This window comes from Bemisia tabaci, chromosome 7 (genome assembly GCF_918797505.1).
Source record: "Bemisia tabaci chromosome 7, PGI_BMITA_v3".
Lineage (NCBI taxonomy): Eukaryota > Metazoa > Arthropoda > Insecta > Hemiptera > Aleyrodidae > Bemisia > Bemisia tabaci.
The window spans coordinates 51,176,607-51,197,961 of NC_092799.1; the positions used below are offsets into that span (position 1 = coordinate 51,176,607).

At 36.8% G+C, this 21,355-nt stretch overlaps 1 protein-coding gene across 1 annotated transcript in view; it reads left to right on the top strand.

The window, feature by feature from the left end:
- Positions 1-20,936, top strand: part of kibra (WW and C2 domain containing protein kibra) — a 39,813-nt gene extending 18,877 nt beyond the window's left edge. The window contains exons 6-16 of the mRNA XM_019054779.2: positions 745-1,123; positions 2,064-2,228; positions 2,874-3,455; positions 3,842-3,928; positions 4,607-4,799; positions 5,897-6,086; positions 6,922-7,124; positions 12,344-12,505; positions 13,351-13,707; positions 14,143-14,264; positions 15,635-20,936. Coding sequence (XP_018910324.1) covers positions 745-1,123; positions 2,064-2,228; positions 2,874-3,455; positions 3,842-3,928; positions 4,607-4,799; positions 5,897-6,086; positions 6,922-7,124; positions 12,344-12,505; positions 13,351-13,707; positions 14,143-14,264; positions 15,635-15,854 — 2,660 coding nt within the window. The 3' untranslated portion in view covers positions 15,855-20,936. The remainder of the gene's footprint in view (positions 1-744; positions 1,124-2,063; positions 2,229-2,873; positions 3,456-3,841; positions 3,929-4,606; positions 4,800-5,896; positions 6,087-6,921; positions 7,125-12,343; positions 12,506-13,350; positions 13,708-14,142; positions 14,265-15,634) is intronic.
- Positions 20,937-21,355: the final 419 nt, after the last annotated feature.

Genomic DNA, 21,355 nt, shown 5'->3' on the forward strand with positions numbered 1-21,355 from the left:
AACTTAAAAACTATAATGAACAAATATTCCTGTCCTTAAAATAGGTATTTGAAGTAATTTTGAGAATGAATTGTTTACTTTCTCACACTGCCAAGTACAGATAATCTAGCCATGTGGATAATTGATTCGTTCATATTAAAAAAGAAACCAACAGAATATAAGAGAGAGGCTTCTTATGTGTGGAATTCCCAAGAACCCTCTGAGGAAAGCTGGATTTTTAAGTAGCTGTAGACACTAATTTCAGCTTAGAATAATTTGCATTACGAATTATCTATTAAAGTACTTGTACGTCCTTGGAAGTTTTTGTTCCAGGAAAGATATGATGGGCGTCTCATAGCTTGAAAGTAAAAGTAACTCCCTCTTTTATTTTAAAATTTTAAAAAAAAAACTTTTTTAGCTCAACTTTATCAATGAATAAGTCTCCTGACTAGCAGATTGTCCAAAGGAAACGTTTAGAAGTAAACAAACCCTAACTTAATGCATTAACACATATAAAGTATATCCATATTGTGAATTGAAGAAGAGAGCTTTGCTGTTTAAGGGCTAGATTTTATCACTCTATTGGGGTTTAGAAAGTAGTTTTGCAGGAATTTAATGCTTCAGCAATGTCTTTGAAGAATTTAATCAAAAGTTAGACAAATTTCCTCATGATCTTGAGTTTTTTGTTTGTATCGACTACGTAAATACTTACTAACAATCAGGAGGCCTAGAAGTTTTTGTTGAAATGCTATTCTCTCTTTCCAGGTTGCTACAATATTGCTGAAGCTCAAGCGATTATAGCGGAATTGCACGAAATTCAAAGATCTTTATCATCTGGAGAGAAGGAGCGCATGTCATTGATGCAGTCTCTCGCTAAACTGAAAGATGATCTAACGCGACTTCAGCTGTGCAGTGACTCCTCCCCAGACATATCCACGCTTTCACTCCCCCTGGACAAACTCTCGACTGCTTCTCAAACAGATCTGTCAGGAGAATTGATGCCTATGGGAACGCGTTTAGCTGAAATGGCGCGCATGAGGCTAGAATATGATGAAGCAAGGAAGAAAATCCAACAGATTCAGCAGCAATTGGCGGATCTGGAGGAGAAAGTCACTCCAGGTCAAGCCGAATCGGACAAAGATAGGTACGATTATAGTTTCCTTCTAAATCCTTGAAGTTGTTTGATCTATGAAGAGGTTCTAGAATATTACTCGGAAGTCTTAGGTCTTCATGTGTAAGGCCTAATTCTGTGAAACAAACTTTTCTTGTAACCTCCTAGATCTCAGTATTATATTAAGTATAAGCTTTCTTCAGGAAAAGTTACTGCAATGCTAAAGAAGATTTCTGACAGTCTTCAAAATCCCTTGAATGTTCAATTAGAAATCCTTAATACACTTCTGAGAAATGCATGAAATTTCGCAAATTTCGCTTTGCTCTGTGCACATGAACTCAGAATTTATTGTTTTGTAAATTAACCTGTGGAATTTCTCAATTCTTTGAATATTATAGCTGCCAGCGTTTGTTTTATTTTCTTGCATGTTAATTTAAATGGTTCATATTTAATTTTGTGCACCTGCAGGCCAATTTTTGATATTTTTAAGCAATCTGAGAAGACATCAAAATTTGATACATTGCCTAGTTAAGATGGAGCTATGCCTAGTCTTATTATGATGGCATAGTCTCCTTATAATCGGGCTGCTGAACTGTTCTTAACGAAGCACAAAAACTTCCTGTTAATTAAAAATATTTGTGTTAAAAAATTACTTAATCACCAAAGTAAAGCCAAACTTCCGCAAGAAAACTCCAGAAATCCAACATTTTTAGCTCTTATCGTCTTCTCAAATTTTCAAGTTTCAAATTAGAGTATTAATGAGGTCAGTTGCTTAAAGTTAGAGTCTTCAATGCAAATCCCAACATGGATTGTAAATAAACTATCCGAGTATAATTATTAATTTAGAAAAACATCTCTGATGAGTCAGGTTTCAAACAGCCTTTTTGTATGATGGAGATAGATTTTCATTTAATAATTTCAGGATCTTATTTTTTTTGTATGAAAAAACTTATTCTGTTGCAATCTTTTTCAGGTTACTGTTATTCCAAGAAAAGGAGCAGTTACTGCGTGAATTGCGAAGTATTACTCCAAGAACTCGTAGCAATAAGGAAATGAGTGAAATCCAAGTTGAAATCAAGAGATTGGAACAAGATCTGAACACAGCTCTAGAAATGTCCAATAGAGCCATCGCAGACAGGTCAGTATCCATTTTTACCAGATTTAGAAGCTGCATTTAACTTTTTGCCTTATTATCGATTACACTGATTTAATGCAAATTATGTTCCTGAACTGAAGTTCAGGAACATTTTTAGTTCTAAGGGTTGCTGGAGTTCAGCAATTGTATAAAGAAAAATAAATTTGATGTAATATTTTACATCATTTAGCAACAAAGTCATTATTTTATGGTCCAAATGCGAAATCATGTGTCTCCGTTTGCAACCTTGTAGACTTCCTGTCATATTTTTTCCCCTTTGGAAAATGAGTGAACATAATTTCTTGAAAAACTTGCGTGATTCCTGTCTCTGGTAGCAGAATCCATTGTGTAGTTTTCTAGGTGAAAAAATGGCTAGTTTCTCTTGGATGAAACAAAATGGGAGTGGAAATTTTGAAACATAGCAATGACATCATTGTCTTGCACTTTGGCTATCAATTTTTAGTTATCAACGATGAAAAGGGTCTCATTAAAAAAGGGCAAAGTTTTCATTAGAGCATCGCAATTAGAGCTCAGATGAAAAATCGGATTTTACACGAATGTTTACAGAATTGTTTGAAAGAAATATCCTAAGCATATTCTGCAGTCTCTCATTCTTTGTGGTTCTATCTCTTATCTTATTTGTTTCAGATTACGTTTGCATGAAGAAAAGCAGTTGCTACTGCAAAACCTAAGCGAAGCGCTAAAAGCAATGACTTTACTAGAATCTCAACTAAAAACACTTTCAGCCTCAACTCTCTCTGTTAGTTCAAGTTCCAGTTTAGGCTCACTCTCAACAACTAGTAGTAAAGGTTCTCTGAGTAGCTCATTAAGTTTTACAGACATTTACGGTGGACCACAGTGCACGTCCTCAACAGACAGGCCTGTCGATATGATCGATTTGCAAAGACGAGTAGAAAGACTGTTGAAGAACGAAAATTCGTCTTCGTCTAGTTCCATAGCTTTATCTCAGATACCTCCCCCGCCTTTGTACGAAGCTCCCCCTAGCAGTGTACCCCTCTCCGATCTCCTCTCTCGGTCAGGGAATAGTTCACAAGGATCCGGCTTGGGACGGCCGCCTTCACCGCCTCTGTCACCAATCTCAGAAACTCCACGTTCGGTGTCTGACGAATCCGTTGCAGGGGATTCTGGTGTGTTCGAAGCGTCTAACAAAAGTCATACTACTCATTCAGACATCAACTTAGAAACCCCACAAATTCAGATAAAACTCAGGTTAGTTTCTTTTGTGATCATTTCAAAAGTTCTTTCTTCAGTTTACCAATGTATTTTTTATTTGACCAGGGTTACAAAATAGCCAAAACCTAGAAAATTCTGAGAACTATAGGTGTCTCTTAACGAAATGGAAAATCTCCAATGTCCGGCAAAAATATAGAGAATTTTAAAGTAGATCTGGAGGGACCTTAAAAGTTTAAAAACCTTCAGAAACAGTTCAAAATTTGTTTCTGTTTCATGTATTGGTTGAAGAAAATCAGCTGCAGGTTTTTGCAACAAGCCTCTTGTGGTATGTTTTAATTTGAAATGGAAAAAAAATTCCTTGGGGCACCCCTTTTACCTTCGATTCATTAAAGTATTTAACCTTGATGTGTCTGTAATTTCAGGTATTCCGCTGCAGACAGTCTTTTACATGTCGGAATTGAAAGAGCAAGGAATTTGAATGCACTCCTCGTTCCTGAGAACTGTCAAGTGTGAGTGTTCATTTAATTACCGCTTAAAAAACAAGAAGGCTGTATATAATATTAAAGCTGTTGTCTTGCTTTAATGGCTTCTAATATATTAGATTTATCTGCGTGAATATTAAGAAAAATTATGTATCTATTTCAGTCATTAATTTAATATGAGAATCTCTAAAATCAGTTAGGTAACCAAACATTTCTCATGGAGAGGGGGAGGAGGGTCGATAGTCAAGAATTATTATTGGGAGGTATCCCAAGGATTCAGAGGTAAAGAATTCTTGAAAACAATGAAAGATGACATTTTTTGGGAAAACTTACTAGACCCTAACCGCCCCTCCCCCAGTTACATTGATACGGTAAATTGTAGAGTTAGTTGCTGTCATTCATGTCCTTCCATTACTGCCCTAACTTCCGCCATTTTTCAATTTCATGGAAAATAATTTGAGTAATTTAGCAATCCACAGAAACTTAAGTTCCTTAATGGCCCAAAATGTCAACTCCTGCCAAATGTCGGAAAAAGTAGGAACTGTCAGCCAGCCAGGAGACTCCCTGTAAGGGCGACCATGCAACCCATGATTCAAACTGTCACTCCTATTTTCTCAAGTCACTTGTGATCAACCATTAATTTTTCATAATGCAATACTGGTTTTTTAGAAAGTTTTGTATGATTTTAAATCGTCTCTTCTGCAGGTATGTGAAAGCAGCTCTTCTACCAACAGGAGGCAGCGCAACATTAACTTGTTGTACAAAACCCATATCAGATTTGACGCGGCCCAGGTTTGGTGAGAACTTCCCCCTTTCTGTAGCAATGAACAAATTATGCACAAAAACATTACAAGTCAATGTCTGGTCACTCTCACCGGACAAGCAAGTTGAATGTTTGGTAAGTTCAGTTCCTCTTTTAAGTGTTCTTCTTTTGTCTAGTCTCTTCGTATGTGGTTGCATTGATGCTTGATCAAACTTTACCGAGTTTTTCAAGAGGGTAATTAGGAAAATTGTCAACTTAGACGTAAACTTTAGAGTGTCATTTATAGGAGTAAAGAAGTACTTACTTGCTATAATTAGACAAGAAGACGGTTTCTGTTTACTTTCAAGTAGGTTTTTCTTCGAATTTTAAATTCGACCGATTTTTCGATTTTTAGTTTCGGAAAAAAGATTGAAGTCCTTAGTCCGATGAGAGACATCATTGTCAAGAAAGGTATATCAGGCAATTGATACTAAAGCGTAGAGTATTTTGTAAAATTTTGGAACAGAAACCGCTCTTAAATATCAAACTAAACCAAAGCTTTGTTTATATAAAGTTTGTTGTTCCTAAGACATTCTTTAAAAGGGAAACTTTGAAAATTCTAGTCTGTCATGTCAAGAGCATGATATTGCCATATTATTATGCAATTTAACAACTAAACAACTTGTGTGTATAAACTGTTGTATCAATTGAATGTCTGGGTACCTCTCTTATTTTTATTCCAGGCTGTCCATTTATACAAATTTCTACTGGTCTCGATTTGTCTTTTTAGTTAAAATGTTCTAACGGTATCTGATGAGTCGAGTAAACAATAAAAGATCTATATAGATAACATTGATAAATATTATTTAGGAACAAACAATTACACAATTTATTGCTGGAACGCAGAGAGAATCTGAGTGAGAAAGTAAAGCTGAAGTTGATGAATAACTGAGTGATTTGGTTGTCATGGAGATGCAACTGTATCGTTTTCTACGTAAGGTCAATGTCAGAAAATGACTGAAAATTTTAAATATTACCATGCTAAATTTTTTGGAAAATCCTCAGACTCTTAGCTCCCATGCCTTTCCACTAGATGTCGATAGCTATCCCCTCTTTCCTATATCTTTGGATTAATCATCATGAATGCTTCAGTTCCTCATCGCAAAGCTGAAATTCTCCTTCGAGGCCTACCGTACAATAATGGGTCCGTATCCGCATTTCCATCTCTCCAATCTAGTTATTTTTGTCCACAGGGTTGTGCTCAAGTAAGTCTAGCTGACTTCAGCCCAAAAACAACATCTTTAAAATGGTACAATATCCTAGGTTTTAAATTTTTACACGGTGGAGGGCGTTCTTCACAAGTGATGTCATCGAACAAGGAAGAAAGCTCAGACGATTCAACCATCATTTCTTCTCAAACTTCCACTCTGACCAGAAACCAAGGTAATGTCTCTTACGTTTGTAAATAAGCACGGTAATTTTTGTATTAGGCTATACGTCAACACCTGCAACAGTCAACTTTTTTTGCCTTTCTCTGTTCCTCTTCCTTGAGAGCAGTGCCAACATTTTGGCTTGAGCAGACATTTTCATACGGGTGTCTCCTAGTCCAGAATTTCCGGAAAGTCCACAAATAGTACTGCTTTTTTAAGGGCAGTCTTGAAGTACTGAAAAAGTGTGAATATTCTGCAAGAAGGTCCAGAATTTTTTCTTCGTACCTCGTGTGTTTTTTAATGAAGCTTGGTAAGTATTTAATGCCCTGCACGTTGATTCCTAGAGTAGTATTTGCCTGCAAGATCGGGATTGTGCAGTCGGGTCATCTTCAGGTCACCAATGAAATCGTGTATGTTCGTCATTTTTATCGCAATTTGAGCAAGACTTACAAATTTTCGAAATTTTCCGAATTTCGTCAAATGAAGGTGCTGAAAAAGTACCGAGTTTTTCTGTTGAGGAGGTACTGAATTTCTTGGAAATGTACCGTAAAAGTACTGATTTTCAGCTAGCCTGTTTTAGTAGACATCCGGTCAACACACCTTAAAACTATGAAGTTTTTTAACCTCACAGACTAATCTTTGCTCAATGACCAACACCTATCACACTGATAAAAGGATAATTGAGTTAAGGTTAAGTGAAATGTATCTCATTCCAAAATCCCTCCCATTCAGTCTTATCTAGATTCTTATACAAATAGCACCAGGTATCTACCATAAAATTCAGAATATTATTATTGATGAATAGATCCCTCTTTTTTGTGATGATCTAATAATTTTTGTGTTGGTAGGTTACGGAGAAGAAGATGGTGTGATGCTGAGGTTAGATGAACTGAGGAGTGAAGACGAAGACGATTACGACAGTTCAGACGATGGTGAAGAAGGAAACAATCCAGGTCACGATGATGATGATGATAGCGATTGTAGTGAGCATGGTATTCAAGTTTTCTGTGTCCAGGACGAAAACGGTCTTGGCCAAGTCTTAGAGATAGCGGTAAGTTGAGCTTAAGCGGAGAAATTCATAACTACAAGGAGGACATATCCTCTTCTCTGCTCTCATTTAACGAGGCTTGTTAAATTAAGTTCATTTAATGATTTCAGGATGCTCATGCTTTTTTTTAAGATGCCCATCGAAAGTGTGCAGATTTTAAAAATTAGCAAATCTGCAATGCAAGACTGATAATTTTGCATTTTATCTCGTTAATTATCCATGGAGCTCAGAGCAGTTCCGCTCTAGAATTTGTCCAAATTTACTATTCGGTGACAATAGAGGGTCAAGATAACCACTTGACAAAGACAATTTTAATTTTCCCAATGAAATTTAAGAAAAAGAGAGAATTTTTTCCTCTTGCTCGATTTTTCTCTGTCTTATTAAATTTTTGCTTTTGTCGGAACAACGCCAATTCCCACTTAGAGCCAGCTTCAATAACAACTGTTGAATTCCAGATAATTTTTTTTTTATTTCAAAAAAGGAAACCTAAAAACTTTGGGAGCTCTTTCTCTTGGAACATATTTACAGTCAGTTTTCCCCCCTTTTTTGCATAAGGGCTGGGCAAATATGGTTTTTTGGCCTCAAATCGAATCGAATTTAATAAAAGAAGTTCGAATATTGAATCGATTCAAATTGAATATTTTTACCTACACATTACTGATCAAAAACACCTATTTGTCATTCAACTCAAAGCAAAAATTGTTGATGTTGTTTTAATGAATATAGTAAATAATTTCTCTCTACGTTTTATCTTGTGGTTCCACACATTTTATTTAAATTTGGGCACTGAAAATTTTTTTTTTTTTTTTTTTTTTTTTTTTTTTGTACAAACTATTTAGTATAGCTCATAGACAAAATCACAATAAATAATTAAGTTTAAGTAGAAAATATAGTATTTACTTTCATTTTTGAAGATTACAGAATCAGAAATAAATAAATTCATTTGATATTTAAATGGGTAACGTTTTTGTACGAATTTTGATTTGCTGCAGAGAGAAAAAATACAGAATTACTAATAGTCCAGGCATTATAGGAAAAATAGAAAAAAAAATTTATATATAAGGTTTTATGTGCCCAAGTTGTTCATTGGGGTGCCAGGGACTCCCAGCAAAAAGTCCCCAAGAATCCCCTGTACGCTCGACCCCCCGCCCCCCCAAAACCCCCAAAAAATCGACCTTTCCTCGGTTTTTCGTAAATATCTCAAAAAGAATTGGTTTTAGCGAAAAATGAGTTATCTAGTGAATAAAAGTTCATAAAATTTCCAATAAAAATGACTTCTATGAATTTTTTTGTAAAACGACTTTGAACCCCTCAAAATGGCTGCCGAAAAAACGGGCATTTACGGAAATTTCAGTTTTTTCCCGAAAATGCCCATTTTTCTTTGAAACGGCTGCTCTCATGTAAAAGTTAATGGCGGATTCTGAAAGAGCGTTGAATTTCACATCAGAAACGATTAAAATCGATCATTTTAGACTCACAGTCGATCTACGGAAATACGATATATCGAAGCTCTTCCGCCCGGGCCTAACAAATCAAGTACTGGGTACTACTCATTTAAGTTTACGGTTCTGCTGGAGCAAGGAAGCGTTCAATTATCGCGTAATGCATCTGAAGAGGGAGGAGAGTCGGGATTCTCCCATCCAGAAAACAGAAATTGTGCATTGAGAGTTGGGGGGGGGGGGGGGGCTGAAAAATAGAAATAGAGCATTACTTTATAATTAAATGATTCCTCTTTTTCACTTCGATTTGTCTCTAGTAAAGCAATAAAACACATTTTTAAATGTTCACTTTTTCACTTCGATACCTCCAGCTCCAGTACAGATGGTTGTAAGCGGGGGGGGGGGGGGGACTCAGATTTTTTGAATGATTATCTTTTTAAGCGTAAGGTGTTCATGTACTACTTTGAGCTTGAATAGAGTCAATTATAAAACCGTGCTAAAGAACAAATGATCAGTATATTAATCACAAATAATATTTTCGATTTGTTTCACTTAATAATCATTGTAAAGCAGTGTATTCTAATTAATTACAATTACTTGTTCGAGAGCAAGTGGTTGCCCAATAACTTTTTTGAAGGAATGTCCAGCTGTAAAACTTAGAGAAGTCTTAGAATAATCGTCGTCTTTTTGGCCTAAGTGCGTAATTGCTTACAACTTTTTCTCTCTTCTTTTCCATCTCTTTTTCTTGTTTATCTTCTTCTCCTTCTTCTTCCGCCTTATTGCCGCTCAATTCTAGTGTTGCCCTCGCGTCATCCATATTGACCTTTTCTTCTTCTTCTTACTCGTCTGTATTAAGCACAAGCGAGTTATCACACGAGATGCCGTTGCAATGCAAGAAAACGTTTGAACATTTCAGGCCTGTTTTTCTACAACCGCACGATTTTCTGCAACCCTTAACACAGCCACAGAAAATTGCGTGCAAAACTTGTTTAGGTGCAGGCCCTAAAGTGGTTCGTACAGGAGTAAGCTGCGGATCCAATTTCCACCCCCAATTTAAAGGCGAGAGTGCATTACCGAGCCACGTTTGAATTTGAAGGAATGCTCTAAAACCGTGCAATTTGGCGGCATCTTCTGTCGGCGGTAGAATTTCGAGACTACTTGTTTTAGCCGTGACTGCACCTTTTTTAAACCTGATGAAACGATGTTCGTTCAAACTTTCGATATTTCTATTTGCATGATGAAGTCCGATATATATTAATCGGACGCTGCCTATTAATAATATGATAATAAATATGCAGATATATAATATGCTTGGAATAAGAATGACACAGCCACAACGCGGATCGAGGGTGGAAGTCCGTGCAACCGCTAGAGATCAGTTCTCGAACTAATCGCAAATCGCAAAACATAGGAAGGAGCCGGGAGCCCGACGAGATAAATTCGATGGGGGGCAACGAGAGGCGAAAGGGGAATTTTTATGAAACCGAAGCCCCTGAACGAGCTACATATAAGCCCCCCGAGTTCTAGATAAGAAGGGCTCGTCCAGTGTTGCTAGGTATAATGTCCCTCCACTCCTCGGGCCATGTATTTCAGCATTAATCATTTTTCTGTCATTTGGCAGCTACGATTCCTCCAAAATGCGACAATGCGAAGACAAAACAAAAAACGTGGCCTCATCTTTTCACATCGACGTCTTCGCAGGCTTGGACCATGCTTATCGTTCCTGTATGTTAAACCGTTGCGCGGCTAAGCGGAGGAAGGGTAATGGGTGACACCCCCCCCCCCCCCACAATCACTACTCCCTTCCCACCCATAATGGCCTTAAAAAGGAGTAAAAGGCTAATACAAACGACCCCCGAGTGAAAAAAGTATGACTCTAGTGTCATTAGAACCCCGGCCGCAAATGTTTAACTACCTAGTACTTGATTTGTTAGGCCCGGGCGGAAGAGCTTCGATATATCGTATTTCCGTAGATCGACTGTGAGTCTAAAATGATCGATTTTAATCGTTTCTGATGTGAAATTCAACGCTCTTTCAGAATCCGCCATTAACTTTTACATGAGAGCAGCCGTTTCAAAGAAAAATGGGCATTTTCGGGAAAAAACTGAAATTTCCGTAAATGCCCGTTTTTTCGGCAGCCATTTTGAGGGGTTCAAAGTCGTTTTACAAAAAAATTCATAGAAGTCATTTTTATTGGAAATTTTATGAACTTTTATTCACTAGATAACTCATTTTTCGCTAAAACCAATTCTTTTTGAGATATTTACGAAAAACCGAGGAAAGGTCGATTTTTTGGGGGTTTTGGGGGGGGCGGGGGGTCGAGCGTACAGGGGATTCTTGGGGACTTTTTGCTGGGAGTCCCTGGCACCCCAATGAACAACTTGGGCACATAAAACCTTATATATAAATTTTTTTTTCTAATCGCCGATTTTTGATCTAATATGCCTGGACTATAACATAAATTTTAAAATAATAATTTATTAATGGAAATAAAAAATGAGATCAACAAAAATGAGCAATCTCAAAAATTGAAAAATTAGGAAGAGAATTAGATGTGACGAGTGTGTGCTAAGTTACAGAAATGTTAAAATATTCAAAAATTCGAGGGTTTCATGTTCGAATCGAATATAAAAAAATATATTCGAAAATTTCGAATATTAGCCTAGCCTTATTTTGCGTCAATCCCAGCACTTACATTCAAACCGTTTTGGAAATTGCTTTTGTTAAATTCTGGAACAATTGAAGCATTGCCCCAAGGTGGAGGGGGCTGAAATTTTGTAGAGGCACCCTCAAATTTGCCTCAAATGTGGCTAATCTAGTCCTTGAAACTAGGGCTGTGCGAATATGGTTTTTTTAATGTCGAATCAAATCGAATATTTTGAAAAAGTTTTGATTTTGAATAAAATATTTTTAGTTTTTACCTATTTTTAACCAAAATGAACCTCTGTGTTGGTCAAAGTAAAAATCAAATAAAAAATTTTGTTCTCTCCAACCTTCAAATTTTTAATGACGAAATTACTATTATAGATAAAAAGATCAAGAATCCATCAATTCATTTAATTATAAATGGTTTTGCATACATTTTGGTTTGCTTGGGAAAGAAAAGAAGGAAGAGAAAATTGTTTCCTTTAATTGAGGACAAGCAATTAATTGAACTGTTGCGGACCTGTAAAACTGCGGCTTACTGTCCGAAAATCCATTTCATTCAGTTTTACTTCACATCAATGCTGATCTCGCAAAGACAGTCTTGCAACATTGTTAAGATTGGGGCACTGCGCGAGGCAGAGGAGAATAGGTGATGGAGGTTAGTATATTCGCCCATTTGTACGTAATGTTGATGACGTATTTGGTGGAACTCAAGTGGCGCAAATTATGAATTGACCCGTTTAGAGTGAGTGCCGTGCGCTTGAGGATCCAATGAAATGTTGGCCTTTTACCTAACCTCAAAACAAGTAGTTTGAACTGCTGAGTTCCCACTAGTATGTCACCAATATGGACAGATGTACGAATATTCGGTCCTTTTTTTGAGATTGGAAATTGCTCAATGTGGTCGAATAATTCGATTATTCGAGGTTTCTAAGTTCGAGTTTGAATTGAATATTAGAAAAATTATTTGAACTTGAATATTCGAAATTTTCGAATTTTCGCACAGCCCTACTTGAAACCTTGTATCTGAGTACTCAATGAAAAAGTAAGAAGTGTCAGAGCTTTCATGCCCATAGTATCAGTAAATTAACACCAATTCATCAATAATGTCATACCAATATTTTTCTTTCTAAATAGGAGGAGGAAAGCATAGATACAGAAGACAAAGAAACAAACACTGAATGTTGTTTTGTCCCAGAAAAAGGTGGCTCTGCACAGAACAAGAAGCTATCACCAGCCATCGTCATCAAAAGATCACAGACGTTCTCGCCTGTGGCTAAAAATCAATACATTTGTAGGGTAAGGCACTATTTATTTCTTTTTCCTCCTAATTAAAATTTAAACCTCTTGACTAAATTATATTTAGTAAAATTCATAGCGTTGAAATTTTCTCATAAACTTTTGAACGTAACATTTAACTTTGGGCACAACCCAATGACAGAATCCCCTTTTCTGTTTGTCACACAATACTACTGGAACTTCAAGAAAGTATCGTTGATTCCACATACCAATATCCAACGGCAACAAATTTCTCTTAAACAGCATCAAATTTTTTTCATTGGGATAGCCGAATTCATTTTGAGTAGCACAACCAACCAAGGGAACAATCAGTTTGAATTGATTTAAAGAGGTTTTATTTGTTGGTTTCTTGAAACTAAATCATCTTGACCATGTAAAAAAATATCTTGCAATGCAATGTTCGGGTGGTATCCTGTTGTTGCAAATGAATCGAGTCATGCAAAAAGGGCGTCCACAAACTCATTAACCCCGGCTCCGATTGTTTAAAATGTTTTGCATGGCTCATGGGCATGCGTATTCAGACTTCCGCCTTTTTTGCATGACGAATGCAAAAATTAATTGAATATTTTGACTTGCAAAAAAGGTAGAAATTCGAAGACCCATGATCTGTGCTACAATTTGTCAATGACGAGAGCCATGGCTTATGAGTGTTTGGATTTGCGCCTTTTTGCATGACTTGAATAAAATATTTTGTAATTGATATAATTACTTATTGATCAGAGTTCCGCTAACGATCTAATTCAAATGCATAATAAATAATACATCATCAGAAGGTAAAATAATCATCGCATCTCGAATTTTAATATAATAATAATGTCGGTTTTTTCCTCTGTTTCTGTTTGCAGCTTAATAGAAGTGACAGTGACTCATCAATGCCATTGTATAGGAGATGTTATAGCATCGGGTTCTGTAGTAACGTAGGACCTTTCAAGCGCAATTCAGTCGAAAGGCGATCACTCCGCTGGGGGAAAAGCCTCACCTCAAGTTCGATGAGGTCTCGGCCAAGTCACTCTGGTCCGAGAACTAGCGTTGATCTGGAACTAGACTTGCGAGCGCAACACACAAGACTGCAAACACTGCAGGATGAGCTGCAGAGACTTCGCGACTTGAAAACCAAGTTGGAAACGGCTAAGGAAAGGAATGATTTGGAAATCGCTGCGTGGGTTCTTGAAGACACTCAATTCCAAAATCTTGTTGCTCAGGTATGTAGTCTTGTTCTTTGTTTGGTTCTATTGTGAATAGGGTTTTTGGAGAAACATCGGATGTAATTTTTTTGTGGAAGAAATCATGATCATTCCTAAGAAACAAAAGGAGAAAACCCATCATAGTTAAGAGAATTTTGACATTCAATAACTAAGTGGAAATTTCAAGGTTTGACTACCTGCTTGGTTCTGATACTGAATACCACACCTTCTGTCCTGTAGAGGCACACAGAAAATTTGAAACTACTCATTCCTTAGTAATGGAAAAGTAACAGAAGTGTCAATTTTTTTGTAACATATTCCCTCTGTAACGTCAAACAAATTTATGCAAATTTCATTACACACATCCGTTTTTATTCATTCCAGTAAAATGAAATTTCTAATGCTGACTTTTTCAAGCGACTGAGTGCTCACTATCTAACCTTTTTTTTTCAGGCTGCTGGTAAAACTGCTGATGACAGTAAAGTAGACAAACTACTTAAGAAAACATCAAGGGAAATCTATAAACTTCGAAAGAGCAAAGCAGGCAAAGGCAAACCAGATTTAATTTCATTCAAGTGAGTATCCTTGTTAGATTTCTAATATTTTCTACCGACTCAGCTCTGATGACATCAAATCCTGTTGAAGATTCTAAGACAAATTCAATACTCTCTCCATAATGACACCAGTTGTGAATAAAAATTCCCTAAAGTGAAGGAATGGGATTGTTGCATGATTTTTTTAAATTCGGTTTCTACCAATTGGAAGTGTACTGATTGTTAAGGTTTTTTTTTGAAAATTTTCTGATGATTGGAACATGGAAAAGAAGCCCCAAAAAGTCAGAAATGATTTGAAACAGGGTTCCTTCCCGTGCCTCTGACGTCACAATGCACGGCCAAGGGTTTTTGCTTTCCAAACTGCAAGCGATTTTTTTAAAAAAATCGAGGAAAATCGAGTTATCCAACTAACCGCACTTTTTTTATCTTGATGAATACCTGAAGATAAGGTGAATCATTTTCAGTCTCAGTTTTTGGCTCTTTTCAATTGAAACTGAGTGGAAAAGTGAGTTCAAAACCACTCCTTTCCCGTTTTCTTCACGGAAGGAAGGAGCCGTTTGGCGGAGGGTGGTGTGCAGCAACCGGCATTGCTCGGGTTCTTCCAGCAGCGTCCGCTCATCATTATAGCCAATCAGAGCTCGAGATGAACTCAACCTAACCTAACCTACACTAGATAAACATGCGGTCAAGATGTGGGTAATAGCGGCGAGGAGAGACTCCCATGCGGTGTGACGGGTAGTTTGACCAACTGCACGGCAGCCAATGAAAATTGTTTATTTCCAACTTGAATTTGATTAAATAACTTTCCATCGTTTTTGTCGCAAAAAGTTCTCCGGCTGGCTACATATGTTTTATTCTCAAATCCCTCACCCATGCAACAACCCCATCGGCTGGTCCTTGGAACTTGCAGTATTATTCACAACACCACTTGTAGTAACAAAAATTTCTTGACGGCATTAAATTTTTCAGGCGGTCCCCGATTTGTTATTGAGAGGAAGTACTGTACTCGAGCCTAAATCTGAATCCTAAAATCCTCTCGTGTTTGAAATTCACACAATTTCAGTAGATTATGTGACCCAAAATGTAGGGGAAGTCAAAACTCCTAATGAAAAGAAAGAAAAAAAAGGAAAAAATTCAGAAAATTTTCGAGTGCAGCATTGTTGTAATCAGAGGAAAACCAGGAAGTCAGATAGTTTGAGAATGAAGAAATCATGGAAACGCTGCAGCTAGCACCTAGTATGAGATTAGGAACGGGAGTAGTTATGGCTTTTTTACAATTTTATTGTGTTGGCCTATGGTATAGAACTAAAAACCAACAGTTCATACTTTGAGCCACTATGCAAGTATTTTTTTCCAGAGAGTTCTAATTTTATGATCTCAATTGTTTTTAGGGAGAAGATGGCTTTCTTCACGTGTGCAAACTTATCCGTTCCTGTTCTGCCTTCAAGAGAAGAGCCCATTCCATCCTCGCCCAAATCTTGCACAGATCTTCCACCTGCGCCTTCAAGCTCTCCAGCACCATCAACTTCGAAAGCTGATGCTTCAACGGAGCCTGAACAACCACGAAGATACGAGTACACGGTCGACAGGACTCTTGGAGTTGAAGTTTAAACATAATAGGTCTGGTAACCCATGAAGGTTGTTCAAACAAGCCGCTTCGGTCTGAAGCCAAATCCCAGTTTTTACACTCTGTGTTTCCAGTCAAATCATAGAAGACTATAAACCTCACCAAGCAGGGAAAAATTGAGGGTTTAAATTCTATGATATACTTAAACGATGTTCTGGTATCACAGCACCCACCTCTTGAGTGCTTATTCTGTTGCAATCATTAAAAGAGTTCCAAGACGATTGTAGATTCAAAATGTTGAAGCTGATTTTCTTCACCTGTCACAAAATTTTCACTCCTTTTGATAATTGCCAGAAAAGCAACCCCCACATTTGATGAAAGTTTCAAAAGTACTCTCTCTGAAAGTTGAAATTAAAATTTTGTAAAGTAGCGGCCTGAGATTTTCAAATATTGCAACAAATTACGCCTTGAAGGCAGATTTCTCATCTTTGAATTTTTCGAGTCCTGATACTTTTATGATTAGCGAAAAGACACAAAAGCCTAATATGCCTAAAAAGCATGCTTATATGGTAATGAAAACAAGTTTGCAGAACCCGAAATTTTAGTCCTGTTCCACAAATTGTCGCAGAATTATCATCAATCTACCAGAAATACAGTTGATTTAATCAGAATACTGGTTGTGCCAAAATTCTAGTTCTGGCCCTGCAATAAGTGATTGCAGAAAGGTCACAATGACACAGCCATAATTAACATTTCTGCAACTTACTGAAATGTTATTTTTGGCAGTTGCTGGGTGGGTAGTCATCCAAAAAGTCTAGACACAAAATTAAATAAGAATTTCTAGTTCTGTAAACCGTTATCTTTTCTCAGTAGGGAGCCATCTTTTGTGTTTTTTGCCTCCTTTCGTAGAGTTACTTCAATTACGTCTATCAATCTCTGATAACACTGATACTTGTTTAAAAAATGCTGCATCATATCAGTTCTCAGCGCCTTAATGATGGGGGTAGCTGATGAGTGCAAATTCAATTCGTACGTTTCCAAATTTTTTGTTCATAATGAAATGAACAGAGCCTTCGGAAGGTTTTCCTCGAGACCTCTGATGGACCATCGATGCCAATTTTAAAATGTTGTTCTATGTATTTGTTAGTTTTATTATTGTTGATCTGTGTTTATCTTGATGGAAACAAGCCTTTGAGGAAGCCAATTGGATAAGATTCGCGCTTTTCCGTGATTAGTTGAATCCTCTCATAAATTCTGAATCATTGTAAATAAGTTATTCCACAGATGTCGAGAAGGAAATTGTGCGGCCCGGACAATTGCTCAAACTAATGTAATTTTGTCTCCTAGTGATGTATTCTCTCATTTGTTTTTACTTTCTGCAGTGGTCATAACCTAAAAAGCAAGGCATCTCTGAAATATTTACATACATAGCGTTTAATGAGAAGTTAAGAAAGTATTTGTTCCGATAGTGTGGATGGTCTGTTGATTCAAAATCTGTTTTCTCTTTGTGCAATTGAGGACCCCCTGGTTGTGAGAATAACACATTTCAAGTTTTGTATATGATGTACTACGCAAACTAAGCTTAGCAGGTACCCTATTTTTGTTTTTTTGGATGACCCAACCCTTCTATTGAAGGATGCCAGGTTGATATTGCAATACATTTTCGGTTTTCGTGGAAATATCCTTGATTTTATAAATTAGTTAGGCTGTAATCCTCAACAATCTTCGTTGAACTTCGTAAGTAAAAAAGATCATAATTGCGCAAAATTAATGCAAAATGAATAAGCAGTGACGATCTGCGATACTCGCAAACCGAAAACATTGTTACCGAGTTGATGGGCGCATAAAAGGTCCCCGCACATATAAAAGCAGTTTATAGGCTGTTATTGCACACAATAATTTTCGTTGAAGTTATGAATTAAAAATCATTATAATCGTGCAAAATCAATGCAATACGAATGAGCAGTCACTATCAGCAATTTTGGCAAACCGAAAAAAATATTAGCGAGTTGATAAACGCATCGAAGGCCCTCACTCGTATAAGCTGTTATTCCACTCATTGCTCCAGAAGCCTGACTTAACTCGGGGGAAAAAAGGGTTTTTGACCTCCAGCCGTTACCTAACTATGTTCTACCTATACCACGGTATAGTTCAGGGTATTGAGAATCCGAAAAGCTAATGGGAGTGATAATGACCTATATGTGTATGGGCCGCCACTAGTGCAGGGTCCTCAATTGCTCTACACTCTTAACACAATTTTCACGATTTCGATAGCTCGAAATTGAATCAGAGAGTATACCCTGCCACAATTCTTTCACCCATTCTGAATGAGTCAGGAATATGTAAACGGCTTTCTAATGAAATGTTCAATGATTGCTTGCATTATGATCACCAAAAAATGAAGGATGCAACCACGTAACCAAATTGCTTCTTGATATCAATCCCGCCGCAACTTATCATTATTGTGATCAAGAGCTTTACTCATTCGTATCATATATTAAAAATAACTCATCGTTAACTTTTTTCACTGGCTCACATCAATTTGGTGCTTTGACTCGCTCAATATGTGCCTTAAAACGCTACATCAGTGTGATGAATGCTCATAAATGTTTAAAAATGCCATACTTCAGTTTGTTTTACTGTTCACTATTCGTGTATACATGTTTATTAGGTTTGAACACAAGGTGCTCTTAAAGCGAAATTTTCTACTTATTTTCATCATGCCGCCAGTTTGGCTGATAGATGTTGTTTTCTGTACAGGCTGATTGTTTCACCATGCTAAATTAGAGGTAAACCGAAAGTACTTGATGCATCGTGTTTGATCTCTCAATCTTGAAAAATGAATCGCTGAAATCAGATGATAAATAACTGTGTAATTTCACAGCTCTGCTGGAAAAAGAATTCTTTTGATACTGGTCGAAGTAAGCGATTTATTTTTGTTGGTGTTTTCCCCAAACTTTAACTGTTCTGCGTTTTAAATATTTACTACCTTGCCGTACTCAGCAGTTGCCTCTGAAAAAAAAGACTAAGTTTCCTCCAGTCCCAAACGTTATCCTTAATAGAGGGACAGAAGTCACTTTTGTTTTATGGGCATCATTTCAGTGATTTTAACAAAGATTTTTCATCCTCCTGGATTAGTTCCAGCATTTAGCCATGAAAAAACTTCCAAAGATTCATTTTGTTCTCAAACTGATTTCTAACTGTAATGTAACTGGTGCTGTTTTTCCTGTAGAGTTGTGTGAGGAGTCTAAGTAGTAGTTTAAGTAACGCAAGAGGCAACAAGGTTGTATCACAAGCATGAAATGTGCGATAAATAAGCATATTTCAATGAATCCTAGTTTGTGCCATTCTGAATTGTTAATCTCTTCTCCTTCCATCGTTATTGTCTCAGCAAGTTTCTGAATCTCTATCCGTAACTATTAGCAATTCTATCAGATTAGTTGGCAGCATAGCAAAAATGTAGAAGGTGATAGATGAGTAGCTATCTTGTGTCTGTTAACGTCCTAGGAATGTATATCTGCCAATGAAAATGTGGCTAATCAAAGACTGACTCTACCTTGTAATGGACCCAAATTTGCAACGATCCTCGTGGGCAGCTTGCTGTAATGTAGGAATCTTCATTTCTCTGCTCGTCACCTCCTTCATTTTTTCTGTGCGTTGTCTCCTTTCAATTAGGTAGCACCGGCGACTATTTTACACCTTTTTCATAGGACAGCACTAAACGCTTACTCATGCTGCCATGCACCGTAAACGACCAGTGTTGCGGATTCACAAGCACACATAGGGAAAGCTTTTTTTTGTGTGTGTGCCACAAGTAGAGACTAAAGTAGAAAATTTTCTTCCTTGGGAATGGAAGTTTTCCCCAAAACGTCTCTAAGAATGTCCCCAGGAAACTTTGATCCCTATACCTAATTCAATTGATTAGCTTGCATTTCTAGCTCCTATATTTTTCATGAGGGGTTCTGTATTTCCCTTCAGGATAGGGAAGTTTCTGGTTTGTCATTTCGAGAAATCGTTTGAATTTTATGAACTAGAATTGGTTGTCACCAAGCAGAATGATTCCATCTTTCTAAGAGACTACTAAGAACTAAGAGACTATACGTTAAAATTAAATTTTCTTTGCAGACCGCATCTAATCGACTTACATTGTATTCATTCAACTTGTATTCATCCTAAATTAGTCGACTGACGGGTTGAATGTGGTTAAAGATCTGCCTCTTCTATTTTCACATAGTTAGTAAAGTAAAGAATGACAATCCAGGGTCTCTAGCTGTAAGTCAGTCAAATTTCTTTGGTATGAAACCTGTAGGAAGTACTTGATCCCCTTTCGTGCACATACTATAGGAATGATGGATTTGATAATAGTGGCGGAAAGTGTGCATTAAATATTCAGCCGGAAACTTCCTTAAAAATCCTGAAGTCAAATTTCTAAGCATCCATTTTATTGTCCAGTTTGGTGATCAATAAGCACTTTGTCATCCTTCCAAACGTTATGTTAACTCCCTTTTCCTTCTTTTAAGAGGAATTTTATCCGCCTTATATGTAATGAAAATCTACCTGTCCAACATCCCCCAGTGCCTTAATTCTTTCTTCATGCCTTACTTCTCATCCATGGTTTTCTATCTATCAAAGTGTCTTTCACAATGAAGCTGTTTACTTTACTTTATCACCAATAGCAGTAGCTAACGATTGTTTTGGGGAGTGCAAGAGGTTAAGCTTGAGGCGTACTTGCCGGAGGGCTTGGCAGAAGTCCCCGTGTCATCTTCCTTTTCTATCGAGCAATGAACTTACTAAATTACTATTAGAGCTTAAAATGCCTTTTATGATGAAACATAAATTTTATTTCCTATGCTCTTGCTTTATTTTTGTTTCACTTTTTTAAGGAATGATAGGAAACTTTAAACGAGAACTATCCGGAGCCAGGCACTTTGTTCCTTGGTTATATCCTGTGATTTTTAATTTCTCACTTTGTACTGATTCTTGTTCTTGTTAACTTTAAAAGCATTTTTATCTAGGAAAAATATCCTACTTTGTACATTCATGTATGTATAATTGAGTTATTTGTATTTTTTTCAATTGTAAGTACTTGTACAAAAAATGCCATTAAATTTTATATATTCATCAAACTCCTCTGTCATTTTTCCTGCTGCTCATAATCAAGTATGAACATATAAAATGAGGTATTTTACGCTTGAATAGACTGATTTAGTGGCTACGTTATAGGTCAATTGTAAAGGAACATACAAACTTATCTCTGATTTGCGCTTTGGTGGTAAAATGTGTCTTAAGTTTTCCTTGCAATCAAAATTTCTCATGATTAATGAGTCCTTAATTGATTTATGACCTATCCATTGTGATGAAGTAATACAATTAACGCCCACAAAATTTGTACATGAGGTTATGTTATTTGTTTTGGTTTAAACCCCTGAGTTCAATATTATATCAAATGACATAGTCACTAAATCAGTCTATTGAAATGACAAAGCACGCTGAGGGAGATACCAAGGTAAATGATAGGACAAAAGGTCAGACATGAAATGATCTA